This window comes from Dicentrarchus labrax, unplaced genomic scaffold (genome assembly GCF_905237075.1).
Source record: "Dicentrarchus labrax unplaced genomic scaffold, dlabrax2021, whole genome shotgun sequence".
Lineage (NCBI taxonomy): Eukaryota > Metazoa > Chordata > Actinopteri > Moronidae > Dicentrarchus > Dicentrarchus labrax.
The window spans coordinates 18,553,059-18,573,783 of record NW_026136707.1 but is presented as its reverse complement, the minus strand read 5'-3'; the positions used below and the strand labels follow the sequence as shown (position 1 = coordinate 18,573,783).

Here is a 20,725-nt window from a genome sequence, read left to right as displayed (position 1 = left end):
AACCGATTCAGAAAGGAAAAAATCTGTTTGTATATACCATAACACTTTTATTAAAAGCAGGGTCCAAAATAGAAGCAGGTCTCCTTTACTAGCCTGGTGTGGCTACATGTTTTGACAAATAAACACAGCTCTCAATTAAAGGGCCTGCTCTGGACTTTATAGGAGTTCTTTGGATGTATGAAAGTACCTGGTCGCTGGCTTGAGGGAGTTTTAAGCTGCTTAGATCGCCTACACGCATATACATGTTTAAAGCTTGCTACCCATCGTTAGATCAGTTCGATTCTCCACAATTCAATCCTTCAGTTCAAGTATCAAATTGTTAAATGAATGATTGGTAATATTAATACTATTAAATAAACAATTTGCTGAGCAAGAGTTTTGTGCGAAAGGATTAAAGGCCTGTCTCATAGAGGCCTGTTTCAAATAAAGGCTGGTTGAGTTCAGTGATTAAATCAAATAAAAGCCTGGCCTATTAATTGATGTTTTACGCTACTTTTTACCACTCTTAACATCATAACAGAATTATAATTAAGGATATCTTTAAGAGTCCCTTAATCTAGGACTTGTCTTTTTTTGTTTACAAATGGCAGAGTTTAAAAGAAGTCACATGCAGTTGTTTGAATCCTGCAGTGAATCCTTGTAGCCTGCTGCCACTAGAAGGCACTCAGACAACATTTGAGATCAGCAAGTCCCAATGGGTGTTGTAGAACAACAAAACCCTACAGCCACTCCAATCCGCAGCCTATTTTGGTGCAAGTGATTTCTTTCCCTGTGCCACAAGTACTTCTGTGGGTGACAAGTTAGCCAGAGCAAGACAAAACCCTAAAGGCTAACACCTCAGTTGTCCTGAAAATAACATGCTTACCTGACACTTCAGAAAAATCAATACAAAATGAAAGAGTGGGAGGGAGGATGAATGGAAGGACAGAGACACACAAAAAGACAGCGTGTGAAATGGAGAGATTTAAGATAAAAAAAGTGTGAAGCCAGACCGGAGGGAAGGAAATGGCAATGAAAAGACAAAGAAATGTTCCTTGGCAACACGGAGTCCTGCGTTTCCAAGCAACAGGGGTGAAGCCATTTCTTACCAGGTAATAACCGGTCAAGAGGCTGGGCCCTCCATGGCCTCTCAGCTTGTGAAAGCTGCTCCCTTCCTCCCAAACTAATCTCCATCTCTAGTCAGACTCTTTAACCAGGGTGGAGACAGTGAAAGTGCTGTCACAGAGACAAAAGGAGCCTGGTAGTGTGACTGCACTGTGTTCCTTTCATGGCCTGCCCTCCAGCAACAGTGGTAGCAACAGAGACACTGTCAGGCAACACGACTATGTGATTATCAGTCTCACACTCTCCCTCCACTGACTGGCTCAATCACCTCTGTATTAGTCTCTTTAGTCCATCTCAATAAGAGACATGTCACTGACTAACTACTGGACACATTGGATGTTTGATGGATTGTTCATGAGCATGATAGTATCCTAAGCTGCCACTTCTAATAAACAAATAATATTTTATGATGATAGCAAAACATGGCTGATAGCAGCTTGAATGTGATTAGACACGTTTTCACCTTCACAATTGCATTACAGTAACAGAGAGCTTCTTACTTGCTCATGTCTAGAGAATAACGTGATTAGCGCACACAACAACTTTTTGGTACTCAATTATTTATCCATAAATATTATATCAGATGGGTCCAAGGTGTAAATTATAACCTGACAGACTGTTGTAGAAATATGACAGCCACTGGAAAGTCTGGTGTAATGAGCGAAGAAGAATTGCCCAAAAGAAACATAACCAAGAGCAAATTCATCAAGAGCGTTGTGAGATGTTTGTTAAAAGTTAAGGAGGATCCAAAGAACAATCCAAAATAGTGCTACAACACAACAACCTGTCCTACAGGAAAATATTTAATTAGCCACTACTTTAGATCTTTTGTTTTAATAAAGCTTCAGAAGTTTAAAGGTAGCAGCTTTTTAAAGAGTTTCTCACTATGTCACAACAACCATCTGTGTGCTTCTAAAATTATATGTGTGCCGTAACTGAGCCTTCAACTTCCCTTCCCTCCCACCCAAGCCTCAGTTAAAGCCTTGGGGAACCTAACTTTTACATTGAGGCATGGAGGAAAATAAAGACGGTCACCAGAACCATTAGAATTCCCCCCGTGAGGATAATGAATATCTTGACAAGGACCAAAGTGTTGCCTTTTAGATAGTGATGCAGTTGCACAATGCAGTTATGCCTTATAATGTTACTATGCTTAAGGGTGTCTCAGTACACAAACTTAATTATTCCACCTAATGTTTTGTTTACACTGATGACAGTTCATAGCCTAAATACTTGTCAATCATATCACTGCAGTCAGTCATGTAAACTATTCTTACACTTATACACCAATGCCCACCCTCCCGCTAACTAATAATTGAGATATTAAAGCAATATACAAACATGGAGCCAAATTTTTAAGCGACTCTGGCGCCTACATAAAATGTAGTCATGTCAAAAGAGGTCATTATGCATAATGACAATAAAACAATTTCTTAAGCTGCTTAAAGGTTCTAAATACAATTTAACCCATTTAACTGATCAAAATCCCTGTGCTGACCACTAAGCTAAGGTCACATGTGCCTGAAACAAAAATATTTGGGCAATTTATTTATGTTTAAATGTTTAAGTGTGAAACCTGGGAATTGTTCATTTAGGTAGTTTGCCCAATCAGAACACAATCTACTCATTAATAACTGAAAACATACTGGTCAGAACAACCTCTGAAATGAAAGAATCACCTAATTACAAATTGAATTAGTAAGACAGGTAAGTCAACGTACCTTAGCACACTGCATGTGGTTGCAGCCCTCATTTTTCTGGATTGGGGACTTGCAGTTGGCGCAGGGTTTGGCGTTAGAGAGCAACCATAAGCAGTTGGCTGCATCCTCGTAAGCTTCGCTCACACCAGCCACTTCAATAGGAGAAGGGGGAGGTAAACAGAACAAATAAAGGCATAATGAGACAGAATGAGAATGGCTATTAACACAGCATTGAAACAGACCACTGCACTGAGTGGGAAATTGTCCTGCCTGACTAATGTGCATTGCTTATATATTTTGTTAACATCTCCCAAGATGCTCATGTACCCCCCCAACCCCCAACAAAACACACACAAACAGAATAATTGGCTATTATCAAAGCACCTCTGATGTGCTGTTTGAAATGCCAAGATAAAACAGAATCTGGGGAAATCGAAGGGGAAGATAGTTCCACAACAAAATAATTGCTTTTATCTTTCAACTGTCACATCAACAAAGTGGCACTTTGGAGCGACTTGGGCCATCTTAAATCATCTATTAGATTGCCCACAGTCCAATTACTGCTTCTAAACATTGTGAACTTTCAATGAGTGGGTTGTTCATTTTAATTAATAATTTATCATCAACATGGTGGATTTTAATTGGCTTAGCACTAAACTGTTTGTAATTACTGGGGTTGAGTTTGAGGCAGTTAAGTTTTAAATCAATCACTTGACTTCAACCCGAAAAAGGCCAAAGAAAGGGGGGATAGGTTGGTTAAAACAAGTTTAATTCAGAATGCTGTACAGTTTTTTAAATTCAGCTGTAACACCGACAGCTGTAGCTGTAACATGTTTGAAACACACCCAAAAACTAGATATACGTAAATTAATATCAATACTCACATTCCTCAGGTCTCATCTCATTGACTTTCTGTAGCCACAACTTCCAGGTCTCACAGTCGCAGGGCTCATGGGCCTCGCCTTGACATTCCCTGGAATAAACGCAGAGAGAGTAAGGTGACGCAGACAGTTGAAATTACCATTTAAAGCTCCCATTCTGTCCCTGGGCTATACATAAAATTAGGACAAATGATGAACACACAAATCACAGTGCTGTCAGAGATGCTGTCAAAACTGTCAACCACAATCAATTGGCCATATCTGTTTTTCACCAATATGCCTTCCTCGTGTCGAGGGAACTATAAAAGTTGGACCTGTGTTGCATTCACTTCCAATGTAATGTCAACTCTTGAGTAAACCTGACAAGTCAACCTAATGGCCACTTTCAAGAAGCACATAGTGAGATGAGGTGCAGTGAGGCATGCAGTGTAGGTTGGGGTGTGGTGGAGATGGTGATATGGCAGTGGGGGAGCTGCTAGGGCATTCTTCAGGGCTCTGGAGTATGAATACATAGGACTGAAGGTGGAGGAGCACACAGCATTTGGGCCCTTCTGCCCTTGAGCTAGCTGTTATGCCAACACATACACAGAGAGATAACATGAGTAGCTACAAATACATGTACAAAGAAAATGAATGGATACCCATGCAAACAAACAAACACATACAAACATCATTTGGAACGCAAGGGCACAGTTCGTCATGTGCATATGGGCGTATACAGTATTAAAAAAAGTTTCACACACGTTTGTAATTTCCACATTTCGGACAGATTAAATTTGTTTTGTGCACCAATCTGCACAAATATTCTATGATGACAAAATGGTTAAGCAATTTAACAGAATTTGTGTATATTTACTACAAGTTAAAGGAATAGTTCAACATTTTGGAAAATACACTTAAAGGCAGGTTTCAGTCATTCTAAAGAAAGATAGTTAATTGATGAGTAAATGGTACATGATAAATGGACTGTACTTATATAGCGCCTTTCTAGTCTTTCGACCACACGCTGTACACTACATGCCACACTCACCCCATTCACACACATTCATACACCGATGGCAGTGGCTGCCATGCAAGGTGCCAACTGCTCAACAGAACGGAAACTAATCATTCATACAAACTCAAACACCGATGCACAGTATGGGGAGCAATTTGGGGTTCAGTGTCTTGCTCAAGGACACTTTGACACACAGTGAGAAAAACCGGGGATCGAACGTCCAACCTTCCGATTAGTGGACGCTCCGCTCTACCTCTGAGCCACAGCTGCTGTGCAGAGTACAATTCCCTGGACGTCAAATGCTGACACTTTGGTATATAGTAAATGGAAAACAAACAAAGTGGCTCGGAGCAAGACACACAACACAACAGATGGCATTCATGCTCTCAGTTTGTCTTTGGGAATGAGACTCAAGAATCAAGACTGACCCCACATTTAATATATAATATATATATATATATATATAATAGTATAATATGAATCTCATGTCTGGGCTTCTAATCAGACTAATCAAAACGTCAAAAAAGTCAAAATTTAAACTACAATACACATAATTACAGAAATGTTCACATTTTCACGTATATGTTGTAGTACTCATTACTGACCAGCAGAAGAGGTGGCCTTTGCCACAATCTACAGCAGGAGCACGAAGTAGGGGAAAGCTAAATGGGTCTGAGGAGGAGGTCCCAGGGCCCTGGGTGTTTAGTCTCACTGCCCTTTCACACCCTGCCTCAGGACACCAGCGGATTGCTGGATTGTTCTCTACAAATGCCTGTCAACAGAAGAAACAGAGAATATTAAAATCAATCTGCAATTCAAAAGGGTTAGGGTTATTTTAGTTAGGGTAAGTCTTTCACTTATTTCTAACACATCATTTTCTGTTACCGGTTTGAAAGTTTCAACCAGACGAGATCAGTGAAACAATCCTTTTCTGCTTGCTGCCAATTTACTTTTTAAAGGTTGCAAAAGTGCACTTACAAGTGACTTTGAAATCTAAAAAGACATGAATGAAGCTAATGAAGTAGGGGGGATCTGGCAAAAATTAATAAAAGAAAAAAAAAATCTGTTTCCAAGTAAAAACCACTTAATTTTGGATTTATTCAGTTCAACTAAACTATACAGTTTAGCTTTCAAGTTCAAGAATATCTCTCTATTCTCATCAATGTTTGCCCTCTTTGTGTCCTTCCATGTCAGCCAACTAGTGTCTATATTCAGTTAAGCCTTTACTCTGAAGGGAAATTCAATCGCAGGAGCCATGTGTTTATCTCTGAAGGTGGCAGTATTATCTCAATATTATGTTGGGAGGCACATCTCTCTTTTTCTTTTCATCTCAGTACCTTGATGTCAAACTGGAGGTAACGCTTGTCCATCTCTCTCGATACCACACTCTCAATGACTTCCACAGGCACTAGCTGGTAGCATTCAAAGGCTGGGCAGAAGATGTTGTGGGCTTCACCCTCCTGGATCTTTAGATTTAGAAACCTGAGGAAACATACCGGTACATACATTGCAGACAATGAAATTAAGTATATACAGAAAAATGGTGAAGATTAGAGTTAATTAGAGAGAAATGAGGTACACACTGATCTGACCCGCAGGCCAGAAAAAATATGACTTACCCTTCCCAGCATCCTCTGCAGAACTCGTGGCCGCAGGACATGTTAACAGGTTCCTCGAAGACGGAGATGGAAGACATACAGATACCACACTGTGACACAAAAGAAAAGAGATACAATTTGTCTTAGGGCCACAGTAAAAATAGTCTCAAATCAGTCTAGATAAATAAAGCCTGCCATAAAACACAATTTTCTGGTTTCTAATTCTTAAAACTCTGTTTCAGAAGGCCCTACAGTACTCGTTATTACAGCACGATTTAAATGAAAACACATACGGCCTTGGAATCTTGAGAATAGGCAAACTGGGCCATCTTTTCAAAATGTGGTGTAGGTGGCCTAATTTTTAATATTCAATGGGATGAGGTTAGGAAAACTATGCTTTAATAAGATGATATGTCAGTGTATGTTAACTACACACAATGGTGGTCTTTGATTTATGAAAAAACACTGCCAAAGGCCTGCCCAAGCCAAGATGATGACCTCCCATTACCACAAATCTCACAGCTTACTATTTTGTCTTCTCACATCTACAGAAACTTTACACAAAAAGATACAAGCAGTAACAAATCACACACACACACACACACACACACACACACACACACACACACACACACACACACACACACACACACACACACACACACACACACACACACACACACACACACACACACACACACACACACACGCCTTGTTACAGTGAAAGACTGACCCTAACAAAAGACATAAAGGAGGCAGTGTGCTTCAACAATGTAAGTATTGATTTGCGAAAGAGCAGAATGTGATATAATCAACTGTAACCTTTAAACGGGCCCTTGAGTAGACCCAGTCGATTGGCACAGTGCAGTTCAAGGCAGGTCCTTTCAGAGCCATGACAAAAGATACTGTCAGACAAACACAACCTATAATTTCTCATAAAGTACTTTATAAATCAAGTCTGTCAGCTTTTACTATTGTCAATCAACAGTAAAGTCCACATACCTAAACAAAAAAGGACAAATCACCAGTTCAACAATTCATCCAAAACGATTCCTGGTCCCCAATATCAGCTGTCGAAAACATTCTAGAAATGTCTAATGCATAACCTTTGTAGCAGGGATTTACTGAAAGCATCAGCTTTCCACCATTATTGTGTATATCATTTTCAAATATACGTTATAGCCAAGGAAATGCCGTTGCGACAAGTCACAACAAGAGCTATGTTAAAAAGCTTATGATATAGTTTTCTACACTGAAATCTAAAGGTGGAAATAAACTGATAAATCACCTGGATATTTTTTTAAGAAATAACTTCAGCAACAATTACAAGACAAGACTTTGCCTTTTCATGCTCCCGGCCTCTTCTGGGACGCCCTGATTGTTATCAAATACACTTGATACCTTCACTGGCAGTCTTCTATAGTAAGTGGTCAAACAAGACAAACTCCCAGCAGTGTAAAGGACATCTCACATTCCCTTACACAATTTCCATCTTGACAACTGCTCACAAAGAAGACTGCTAAGGATAATGTCAGAAATCTCAGACAAGGTCAGGATAATGGGAGGGCAATTAAGGAAGGGGGGTGTCGACCCTCTTGCAGCAAGGGATCAAAAAAGGCTCCATATTAACCTTGTAGACATTCAGGTTCACCTTCCATGCAGGGTTTACGTTTGCCGGCAAATGCAGGCTTTTGGCCGATATCATGTGTAGTTGTCTAAATATAATACTAATACTAATAAATACATATTTTCATTAACAGCATACTAAATAGCCTTATATTGTGTGACCTAAAATATATGTTTCAAGGACAACTTAAATGGAAACTTATATGCAAACATGTTTTTTGCCTCTACTGTCATTGAGAGATTCACCAAGTAGTCTCTGTCTGAAGCCTATGTGTAAGTATGTGTGTTCTTCACTTTTCACGACAATCATTCATCCAGTTGACTTCACACTTGGTGAGTGTATTTCTGGGGACCTAAGGAAGTGTAGTGTCGGATTTGGTGCAATTTGGACATGGGACATGTTCAACATGAATAAACTTTGAATAAACAAGCGAACTGCTCTCTTTGAAGCAGCAGGGCTTCAGTGCAGCACAGAGCCTCACTCCTGCCAGCTGCTGACAGTGCTGTCAGCTGAAAAGTCGATCACACAGCATGGTAGAGGAAGATATGAAAAAAGACGTAGTGACGCTATTGTCTGTTTAAACAGGAGTTCAGCCAACTTTCCTGCATGTACTGTAACACCGAGGCTGGGAGCAAGAAAGTGAGAACAGTTCATCTACGATGTGCTGTTCATCCCTCTCTGTTTCTGTCACAGTTATGTATTTAGGTCACAGCGTTTGTGTTTTTTGTGTATTATTGATGTTTAAACGTTGGCTATTATATGGCTATTTAAAACAGATGTCCTGTAGTTGTTATATTTGGCCCGAATACTGGAATATTAATGGCTTTATCGGCTGGCAAAAATAAAAGTCTAGTGTAAACTTTGCTTCCATGACATTTTGACAGCAACGGCTCTATGAGCTACAGTTGTTGCAAGCTAACAAAATTCCTGTTTCATCTTTGTTATAGTTACAAGGTGCTCAACTTTTAATTTGCAAACAGCACTTGATACCAGTTAACATTAGCTGTAGAATGAAAACAATCACCAGCAGCTACAGTGACACTTATAGCCTTGCATAAACATGGCCAGTTCAGTATTTCCTCTGCTCTGTAGATTCAGCATCCTGTCAAGGGTGTAGCACGGTGAGCGTGACATTTCCACATTGAACAAGCAAATCTGGAGGTCTCAGTTTGATTACTAATTCATTCATGTTTGACACAGAAGCAGAAGGTTGCAATGGGATGTTCTGTCAACTTATTTTTGATAGTTTCACTAATTGGCCTATGGACAGCTGAATTTTGTACACTAATAACATTTATACAGTATTTTAATATTCTCTCATGTTCAGAGCTTGAGCTTCAGCCCCAATTAACAAACCACTTGTTCTCCTAGGAGTAAAGGAAGTCCTACTTGTGTTCATGATTGTAGGGAGACCACTGGCATGAATGCTAATGGCTGGTAGCAATATAATGCTGGGAAGTAATGCAACATTATGCAGAAAGACAGGTGTGGCAGTGAAAATTTAAAGGACTCAGCAGAAACACTTCAGGAAATCTGTGCCACCGTAGGGACTTGATTTAAATAAACATTAGTGTACAGTTTTTATGAGTACACTTCCAGTTATTCTCAGTCCTATACTGCTGTAGCAGCTTTTTGGCCGGGAAAACATGCAGCTCGCTGGGGCTCAAATGGTTCTTCACTACTTAGTACAGTTAAATGATAGACATCACTAAAATAATTAAAGTTTTCTTCAACCTTTAAACCTGCAATTTCTGAAAACTAAAATAGAGTTTGAAGGCATCTGCCCAACTTCTTTTTGGTCAAACACCACTTCAATCTGAATTGTGGGACTTAGCATCAATTATATTAAGGAAGATCTATGGCTGAAGGGAACCCAGAGACATCTCTCACCAGAGAAGACTCCTCATCCGTAGGCATGAGACTGATTTGGTCTGGGGAGGTGATGGAGGAGCGGGTGGTGCGTGGCGTCCGAGGAGAGGGCAAGGTGTCCCAGGCATTGTAGCCACTTGGAGGAGGGTTGTGCATCTGTACCCCTGAGCGTTGGCAGCATTCCTCAGCATTACTCATCCAGGCCTCTAAGAGCTTCTCTCTGTCCCAATCTGATGCAAAAAAGTGCAGACATACTTAACAAGAGGTAAATGCTAAGAATTTATTTTTTTTAAACAAAAACAAAAGCACCTAATGTTTTTTTATGTATATATCTACACGCCCCATGTGATAAGCATACAAACCATGCATAGTTCCAGCTTAATTGTGTATTTTGTGATATTTTATGGATCATGAAAGTCTGTCACCATTCAATCTGATGAAACAAGACTCAACTAAATTCTCATTTCATTCACGCAAAATGTATTCACATAAAAACATTTTTTCCAGTCCATCCTGTCTTATATTTGTACGAATTGGTATTAAGCACATGCTGAATCCATCAAAGCCCACACAAATTCAACTTCTGTGCCAACACTAGTACCTAAGCCTTTCAAACCGCTAACAACATAGACCTGCTGCCATCTGGTTTTCTGTTTTAGAATAGCTGTTCAATCTCACATTAGCACAAGAACAGGTTTGAGAGGTTTTCAGTATAAATATTGTATGACTTAAGGACTGTGCCTGAATCCAAATTTTCTCTGACGAAATAGTACGCTCCTAAAATAAGGAACATGACCCGGTCAACTGTGCAATTAGGTCATTATCAGCCCCGAGACACGTTTCACCACCAATCAAATGCCTCAGACTCTAAATGGCCTCGTTTAGATAATGAATATTGCAACTTTTCCCCCCATCTCCATTCAATTAAAACCCATCAATGAATATGACCCTATCGTCATGCTTTTGGCCATTAAAAAGAAGTCTGAAATTAAAAGTCTTCACATTGAGTCTTAAATATCCAAAATTAGCAGGGAAATACACATTTTCAGAAGCACAGACAGATTAACAGGCTGGCAGTTCAATAGGAAAGCACCAATAATTGTGATAAGAAAACTGAAAAAGACTAATATGGAAATACATAAGTTAGGAAGTGTGGAAATGTTTTAAAGGTTTCAGAAGAAATCAATTATATATAAATCCCAAAAAACTTCTCTCCATGAGATTACCAAAAATCCTGAAATGTCCCATCCCTATTAAACAGACAGACAGCATTCCCAAGATAGAGGTGAATATATATAGCAAGAATCTGGGGTCACTGTCCCCTCTAAGCTCCCAAAAGTATGTCTAATATGTAGCCCACACATCTCAACAGCCAGCCACTCAGCCCACTGAATTAATGAATGGAGTATTTAAAAGACTGAAAATCAACCCTAAACTGTGACATTTTTTGAAGTACTCTACTAACTTAATCTAAGACAAGTTAAATTAAGAGGGGTAATGGTTTTCAAAGGCTGTTTTGAACATGTGAAGTTTGTCATACACATTATCTTAGCTAGATTAAGTGAAGTTAGTAGGACAATTGGTAGCTTAAGGCTGCAGATCAAATCAAAACCTTGACACTGTTACTCAGTACATGGCCAAGACTATGTTTTACGAGCATCAGTGGAGTAATTCAGGCCAGGTGACTGATGTCTGCGGACATGAAGAATGTAGCTACATGAAATTCTTTCACAAGCTTTCATTGATTTAGCCTGCTGCTAACATACACCTCTTGGATGCATGCGTCGATGGGTGTAAAGCCATCAATGTGATGGCTTTACATCGACAGGACAGAATCATACCATCAGAATCATCTGTACTGTATTCCTGCTGATCTGTGTGGATGTGTACATAATGTTTGTTTGAAGAATATTTTAGTCTATATTTTTAATGTTTGCTTCAATTACCTATGTTTAGTGTATGGCTTGTATTTAATGTGTATGTGTATAATGTTTGTTTTAGAAAGTGGATGTATTATACACTCATACCCTTTATACAGCTTATAAATTGGCATTTAAATTCATAGCTACCAAAACTTCACGCAACACATTTAAGGCAACTTAAAAATCTACTCACTTAATCTCACACTTTCCATTTCTTCTCTGATTAAATCTACACTGCAAAGACAAACTGTTTGCTTGAAAGCAAACACTTAAATTTGCAAACATACTCATTTGCTTTGCTAACATTTTACATTACTTAAAGTACCAGTGTGTAGGATTCAATGGCAGTGAAACTGGAGATTGCAACCAATGAAATAGAGCCTTCTCTTCCAAGCATGAAGAGAAACTACGGTGCCCATGAAACGTGCAAAAAACGCAGAAGGCCCTGTCTAGAGTCTGTTTTGGGGTACAGTAGAAACATGGCGCTTCAAAATGGCTGACTCCGTAGAACAGGAATCACTCGCACTATATATATATATATATATATATATATATATATATATATATATATATATATATATATATATATAACGGCTCATTCTACAATAATAAAAACACAACGATTCTTATATTCCATTTCTGCCAACAGGTCCACCTAAATGTTACACACTGGACCTCAGTGTCAGCATGCTATAATGTATCTCTGATGGACAGATGTTAAGCTACCGTCTATTTAGGAAAATAAGTTAACAAGTATTACATACTTTTAGTCATGATGTATGATGTAGACCTGCTCAAGCAAGCACCATTCCACTGCACACTATTAAACAGAATGAGACTGAACAAAGTCTAGTAATAAACAAGGGCAAATGTGGGAGATACAACTCTTTTCCGATGGTAATACAAACCTACATTTGCAACAGCAATATAGGCAAAAATATATGTATAGATATTAATCCATGGTTCAGTCTTTTTGTGTACTTGTGTGTTGTGTTGTGGACAGTTTTATTTACAGTAAATGCCAAGTGTGTAAGTACTGCAATTTGTGGATGTACCAGTGTATTTGGTGGAAAGGACAAGCTCACTATAATAGCATTTAGAGCATGTGACAATGACACTCTCTACTGTGAGCAATACAAGTGAAATAAAAAAGGCTGTTCACATCTTGCCACTGATTGTGAGGAAGCGTTAAGTTTATTTGAGATATGGCCTCTCTAATCCCTAAACAATTTAACACAAGACAAATTTAAGAATATTTTTTTAAAGCATAGCTCTGTTTGAAAAGCAATACTTGTGTATAGCCTTGAATTTTGGTGCATTTTTTTCATTTTAGCTTTTTTGCCGTTGTTGCATAGTGTACAAAAAAGAAACATGGGGAGAGAACACAATATGACATACAACAATGGTCCCTAGCCAGAATCAAACATGAGATCTTGCAGATATTTAGGATCTGCTTTAATTACTAGGCTACCATTTTAAGGACCAGCAGATACCGCATGTGTGCGATTTCGTGAGTGTGTGTGTTTAATAGTACCATGGGCACGTAGCAGCGCCTCTGCAGTGAAAAGAGGGGCCTGCAGCATGTCAGCTGTCTCCACTATCAGCATGTCCTTCAACCTCCGTAGATCCTGAGGCCGCAGGCCCTCATACAGCTAGAGAGGAGGGCATGGGAGAGGAAAGAACAGAGACGAGAGGAGTAATGGAGGGTAATGACAAGAAGAGAATACAAGAGGAGAGAATGAAGGAAGGTAAGGTGGCAAAAAATGAATAGGGCAGGTTAGCAGAAAAAAGTAATGAAAGATTTGAGGGAGTGACAGAGGGTGAAATCAGGGGAAGGAAGGAAGAGAACAAGTATTAAAAAAAATCAAATATAGACGATTCCTGACGCATGAGTCAGGCCCAATGAGCTAACACACTGATGATGATAGGAGTCACATGCCTTGTGACAGATTATTTTGTTTGACTCCTTTGTGTGTTTGTTTGTGTCTAACCAAAGCATCTGCAATGTGAAGTGTGTGTGTGTGTGGGGGGGGGGGACTAAACACACTAAACACTGGACTTATAGTCTCTGATTCCAAGAGAAAACAGCAGACCTACAAACTCTATGAAAATTTCCGCTCTTACAAAATATATCCCTCCTATTAAATACTTAATTAACCTTAAGCATAGAGATTATCATTTAAAAAAGTTGCTCAAGGAAAAATAAGTGTTACAATTAAACCTGAGTGGGTCTAGGGCCGCTTACTCAAAAGAGTTTATCTGAAACAACAACAACAACAACAACAACAGCTATAGCTTCATTAGATTTTTTTGATAGGGACTATATAGAAGTTTGGTATTGGTAATGCTGTAGGCGACAGCAGTTGAGGGTGACAAATTAAGAGCTGTATCTCTTTGTATGTTATTCTGTACCTCTCTTCGGTCAAGGGCTGCGTACTCCGCCTCTATACCCTCTGCCTCGGGGGCAAGAGAGAAGACCATCTGCGACTCCAGGCACAGGGCCAACTCCTTGTGGTGCTGCTTCTCTGCACAGTCACATGGAGTCTCGCGGTTTTCATTCTCCGCAAACAGGTCTGCTTCTCTCTGCACCAGGAACTGAGAGGGTGAAAACAAGAGGAAAATCTGGCTTTCAATAATGGGGCAGGCTATACAATTATTGCAGAAATGCTAATCCCAATTATTCTTATATATACTGTACTGTGATCATTACTTACAATTTCTGTTTCAGAACCCCTAAGTAATTTGCACTTAATACATTTTCACTCCGTCACTTTTAGAGGAACAGTCTTTCTGAAAAGTAGCAACAGAAAGAAAGTGTCCTTCTGATTTTTTATATTGTGGCACGAAAAATTTAACTAAGTGCTCTTTCAAAATGGCAATGGCTGTGCAGGACCACTTAAAGAAAAAAGTGTTCCCACAAGTATGAATATGCAATTTGAGCTTCCCTAGCATTTGTTAAATTAATTCTTTTCCACTTTGCTTTTTACTACATTTTCCAAAGTTCTATTTAGGCTTTCTCTCTTTCTATCATAACAGAACTGCCTGCATCTAAACTCTGCAAATACACATATTTATATATATTTATTTATTTAGCACACTAGGAGTGTGGCTATTTTGTCCCTGGACAGATGTTACAAAGTCAAACTAAAATCAGAATATAAGATTGAAATTACAAGGTTATTAAGATATTAAGATCACCCGTAAGCATGCAAGACAATTATAAAAACATAAGAAAACAGTTCATAGAAACATCATACTGGACACCATTATACTACTTTTTCAGGTACTATTTAAAACACTCAACCCAGAGGCTCATAATGCAAAAGAAACATACAAAACAATAAAATAAGGGATATTAATCTTAGTAGTATATAGATTAAATAAGACAAGATTGCTTTAAATTTCATTTTCAGAGGAAATAAAATTAAAGAAAAAAACAATACACTACAACTATTAATTATGAATCATAGAAATGCATGATACAATGCACCACAATTTGATTATCTACACTCAGTTGCAAAACCGTACTTTAATCCATCTGATAATTGTGGTTGTTCGTATTCTATCCTAAATCCTTCATCATGGGGATTACACAGCTAGGTTCTATACAAAATCCATTTCAAAATTAAACTCAGACATTTACAAAGGCAGATATTAAGAGACACAGATAATTTATATCTGTGATGCTTCCTGCCCCAGGGATTAATAAAAGTGTTTTGTGCAGCATGGCATCTTCCCAAAACTCACAAGAGAGTGGTTTGATCTAACTTAACATAATGGATGTGATCATGCAAATTATTGTCAGCCACTATTCTACAAGTTTTTATAGTAGAAAAGGGCAGACATTGAATAATTTCTGTTAACATCAGGGTTACTCTGACCCCTTTTATCTTCCTTCCACTCAAATAACTTCCTGTTCTAGAGACGCTCTTCAGTTTGAATCTATGGAGCCTTTGATCTATACCTAAAGTGTCATACTTGAGAATATTCTACATTAGCCTTTACAGAAAAATATCCACAGGATTTTGGGAATCTCACCTCAACACAAGTCTTCATGCCCGAGGCAGCAGCATAGTGCAGGCAGGTGTTTTTCTTGTTGTCAATGGCATTGATATCCGCTCTCTCATACTCTCCGTGGTCCAGCTTTGCTCCGGTCCATGCCAGGATGATCTGTAGACATTCTGCCCGACGCTGTTTGTCTTCATATGGCCGTGAGATCCGGGGTTGCAGTGCTCCCTCGGATGTCATGATCTGGGGCCCCATGCAGAGAAGGTGCAGAGATGTCTCATTGTGTACATTACGCTTGTTAGGATTCCCATCTTTGCTTAGGAGAAAATACCTAAAAGAATAAGACAGGGGCAAGAGGAAGAGTTATTTCAAACATTTGCTCAATGGCCCCTATCTGGCAGTGTGTATAAATATCTGGGGCAAGCGAGCACATTTTAGTTTAACTTATTTCAGCTTTGGTCAAGAACGTATCTTAGTAGGGTTTACAATTATTAGCCTGTATTGTTTTGTTTTTCTATGCAAAATTAGCTTGGAGATAGATTGTGGGATGGGAAGCTCTTCAAGCCCCATCCTATTCCACCCCAGCATGTTGCATTCCTGAGAGCTGCTAACAGATGGCTATGTGGAGAGACAGATGGGACAGAGACATATAGAGACAAAACATGAAATATTTTCTTTTACAATGCAGCAATACAGTACTAGATGGGACCAGCTGATCAGCAACACAGTCCTATAAAATAAACAATGACACTTGAAATGTCACATAAGAAATATGAATAATGATTGAATTAATGAATATCTATCAACCCTTAAGACAGACATTTCCCCCTCACTGACAACAGCCAGTCCAAAAAAATGCAACTCTGAATTTGTACATTATGTCTGCTGGCTTGTTTGATTTTATCTGGGCCGTATTCTGACCTGAGTAGGCGTGTCATGGCGTGCCGGGCAGCATAGTGCAGTGGAGTGTTGTGCTGGTAGGACTCTCCGTATGTAGAGTTAGGATCCAGAGCCTCCTTGAACTGCTGGTTGCTCTCATACAGTTGGCAGGCCAGCACCTCGTCCCCATTGATGAGAGCCTTGCGGAACTTGGTCGCTGTGTTTCCCATCTCTTCCCCTAACGTAGGTTCAAGGTCTCACTGACTCAAGTTGTCTTCAGTCTCTTCACGTCCAAAAGGCCAGCATACTGAATGTCCTGAAGAAAAGTAGAAAAATAGGGGTTAAGTTCCTTTATGGCTGAGTCCAACAAGGACAAAGAAAAAAATGGTGACGGTGGTTGTCTGTCATTAAAAGCTTAAGCTGATTCTTCCCATAAGCCAAAAATATTTTCACCACTATTTCAAGAAAAGCAACCCTGCGTCTTACTGAGTATTACCACTCCCTCTGGATCACAAGGACGAGAGTTGCATCTCCAAGGTTGCTCAGGCTGCTCTGCCACAAGCCCCTGTGTCAGCATCCCCAATGCACTGTAAACTACTTTCCTGGGTTTCTCTTTTTATTTTTTGTTTTGAATAACGAAACATAGCGCCAACAAAGCTCAAACAGAGAGGAGGACAAGACTTCCTCTGGCATCACCAGGAGTTTCCGCCTCTCCGTGCCAATGCTGCCCATCCCACTGAGGCCAGGAGTCATTGTGAAGCAAGATATCCACTACTCAAGAGCAACATGCAGCGAGTCAGCATTTCGCCTCCACCAGAGCACCATATGGTCATGTCTGTTTAAGCAATGTGATGCTTTTATGTATTTTTGGTCAGCTACACAAAAGACTATCTCCTATAGCATAAATGAATTTCCCCATGCAACTCATTGCCTTGATGTAGGCAAGTTATGTACACAACAGAGGGAAAAATTGTTCCCTGAAAACATTTCAAGTGTGCACACCAAATGCCCGACATATTCACTCTCCAAGAAATGGTACACAAATGTCGACAATCCACTTGCAGGAAAATTGACTATTATTTATGTAAACAGAATCAAGATTATTCTAATCTTTACACAATATCAGTAATCTAAAACTACATAAGTGACTGTGTGTGTCACGGATAGGAGTGGAAAAGCTGGGAATGCCAGCTCATTTTCATAATGTTTGGTCAGTTTCTAGTAAAACGTATTACTCACTGTAATTTGGGGAATTTTCAACATCATACTCAAACAACAAGAACAGATTAAGTAGTGAAAGAAAAAGAAAAAAAAAACATGTACATACATGTAGACAATCAGACTGCTGTTGTGACTTAAGTTATTTAATGCTACCAAAGCAACAGTTATACACTCATTTGCTATAACTGATGTCTTTTACAACAGTCCTACAAGAAATCCTACTTTCATGAAGGTTATGATGTTCTGTTTCTGTTGAAAATGTTTTAGAGAGGTGCTGCTGATTCAACTTTAGCTAGGTGTGCCTAAAAAACTGGCAACTGAATGTATATCTTTAGTAAAGTTATCAGGTGCTCACATGTTACAATCAGTAACAGTACAGAAGCAGATACCCATTTAGTTTAAAATATGGCTATAATTTCCATCCTGCCCTGTTTGAAATCCTGTATGAGAACATACATTTTGGAACGGAGGCCGGTCGGACTAAAGGATGGGACATCAGCTCCTCCTCACTCTACTCTCTGTAACAGACTTGTAATAATGGCAAGTTCACACTACATGATTTCAGCCCTGATTTCCCACACGCAGAGAGGTTTGGGAAATCGCGACAACTGCCCCTAGATCAGAAGCAAATCGGCACTTGCTCCTGTGAGGTTGATCACCATGTGCGAACTGTTCAAAGAGCTTGCTGATGCCCGTAAAATATCTAGCAGGCAAAATATCTGGTCATGTCGGATGCCAAGGGCTACAGCCAGTGAAAGGAGCTTCTCTCCAGCACCAGGCAGGAAGCAGCAAACTAGGTAGTTCCCTTGGTAACAGATGAAACAACGAGGCTAGGCGAGTTGAGGCGACAAAATGTACAGTTTGTATGGTATACAGTTTATCTTTATGGATTATTTTGATGCCAAATTGATAAAAAGAATGTCGACACATAAAGCACTTTAGGTTGTGTTTTTTATGTTTGTTGCGGACACGTAAGGAGTCGTTCAAATGTAATATTTCTTCTTCTTGTCACCACTACAGAATCACTAGGTAACAGCTAAAGTAGGATAAGGTTGTCTGACACTGACTGTTAATTATTAGCTTGACTAATGGTTTAATAAAATATGTACTGATTACAACTTATTATACGCAATTTCAAATGGCAGTATGCTGTAAATGGTTGCCCTTTGTGCATGTTTTTAAATTACTTTCCTAATTAAACATGATGTGCTTGGTATTTCAAGACTCCTGATTAAAAGACTGATTGTAATGTAGTGTTGACAGTACAGTGATCTCACGACAAGTCATGTAGTATGGCCCCCTCCAAAAAACAACATTTACATCAAATGTGATGTGAGACACAAACACTGTCACACTACCAGGCAGGCTACTAGGGGTTATCTAGTTAAACAAAAACTTTAAACAGATGCAGTGTTTAGACCTGTAATGTGTAGAGCCATCACAATGTGGAACAAGTTAGCAGCTATCCTAATTGAAGCATCCAGTAAGGCAAGTTAAAGATTTCTTTAAATACACAATAATAATCCTAATGTTATTTACTGACCTGAACAACTAAGAAGAACTGTAACTGGATGTGTTGAGATGTTTAGTTTTATTTTACTTGCCTTTTACTGGTCTGTATATGGTCTCATTTTAATTTTGTTTTAACACGTGTCTTGTTTTCTATTTATGTTTTGTTGTGTGTGGACCCCAGGGAGAGTAGCTGTATCCAAGAATAAAGACTACATTACACACACAGACACACACACACACACACACACACACACACACATACACACACACACATACACCACTAACGTATTAGACAAGTATACACCATTTACATAATGAAAACCAGGTGGCACTAGCTAACTTGCCTTGCATCACTAAATCTGTGTCAAGCTTGTGCCATGTAAGGGCAGACAGCCTCATAACCACAGAGGGAAAGACAAACAGACAATGTCCCACCCTAGTGAACACTTGTAAACACTTTATCTTGGGTTATATAACCTCATAGATGGTAACACATAGTGCTCGATAAATATATAACTAATTAACCTACCTGACAATTGTTAACGGGACTTCTCCACGACAGCGCCAAGCAACATCTAACAGTGGCGGCTATGGGAATAAAAATGTAACAGTTTGTCTGCGCAGCTTGCCACTTGTCACTAAACTCCTTCATGCAGGCCTTTCCCCATGTTGTGTGGTGTTTACCGTTTGCGCTAGCTCCGACCGACGGCAGTATGTTGTGTTAATGAACGCTTTGTTACATGTCTGCTTCATGAAAAACACTCACCTGCCAACTGACCTTAGATAACGTGAGCTGCAAGCCTTGCCGTTTGTTAAAAGAGACTATTTTAATCACAATACACAATACTGCTTGCTAGCTGTGTGTTATTCAAAAACATAAAAACATCATGACGCTACCATCTGCGTTGGCTAACGTCAGTGCATACGATAGGGGGTCAGCTAGCAAGCTAACCGCGCTGCTAGCCAACTTAGCTAGCACAGTTGATAAACTCACAGTAAACAATGAGTAACAAGTATTCAGACTTACACAGATGGTACATCTCGTTGTTGTATGCCCTTTCTTCTCAATTAACTGTCACTCGCTAGCGCAATAAACAAAGGGTTTTTCTTGTTAAGTGAGGCAACCCATAAATAATGTGTGCACTCGGCGCAGTGATGTTGTTCCTGTCAACTCTCCGTTGACTCTCCGTTGGCTGCTACGGGGGTTGCCAGGTTTCAGCACAACCCCCGAAACAGGCGGAGAGGGATATGGTTTATTTTGTAAAACGATGGCATTGTGTGTGGGGCTGGATACTGAACATACTGCTAAGACACACACCGACGCAACTGATTACGTTTTAGATCCTGAGGTTACAACATTGGAATTTTTTGCACATGTAAAGTGTGTGTTTTTTTGTTCTGTTTTTT

General features: G+C 39.4%; 1 protein-coding gene across 3 annotated transcripts in view; it reads right to left on the bottom strand.

Annotated features, from left to right (window-relative positions):
* The window catches only part of LOC127367186 (ankyrin repeat and IBR domain-containing protein 1), a 32,665-nt gene extending 12,149 nt beyond the window's left edge, over positions 1–20,516 (bottom strand). Inside the window, exons 1-11 of one of the 3 annotated variants that reach the window (XM_051406841.1) lie at positions 20,346–20,516; positions 16,628–16,901; positions 15,737–16,037; positions 14,111–14,293; positions 13,233–13,350; positions 9,798–10,006; positions 6,302–6,390; positions 6,020–6,164; positions 5,288–5,454; positions 3,689–3,777; positions 2,826–2,956 (exon numbers count right to left, since the gene is read on the bottom strand). In XM_051406841.1, coding sequence (XP_051262801.1) covers positions 2,826–2,956; positions 3,689–3,777; positions 5,288–5,454; positions 6,020–6,164; positions 6,302–6,390; positions 9,798–10,006; positions 13,233–13,350; positions 14,111–14,293; positions 15,737–16,037; positions 16,628–16,815 — 1,620 coding nt within the window. In that variant the 5' untranslated portion in view covers positions 16,816–16,901; positions 20,346–20,516. Of the gene's footprint in view, positions 1–2,825; positions 2,957–3,688; positions 3,778–5,287; positions 5,455–6,019; positions 6,165–6,301; positions 6,391–9,797; positions 10,007–13,232; positions 13,351–14,110; positions 14,294–15,736; positions 16,038–16,627; positions 16,902–17,071; positions 17,145–19,847; positions 19,866–20,345 lie in introns of those variants that run through there. The other 2 variants (XM_051406843.1, XM_051406842.1) reach the window with 2 other exon arrangements.
* Between the last annotated feature and the right edge of the window lie 209 nt (positions 20,517–20,725).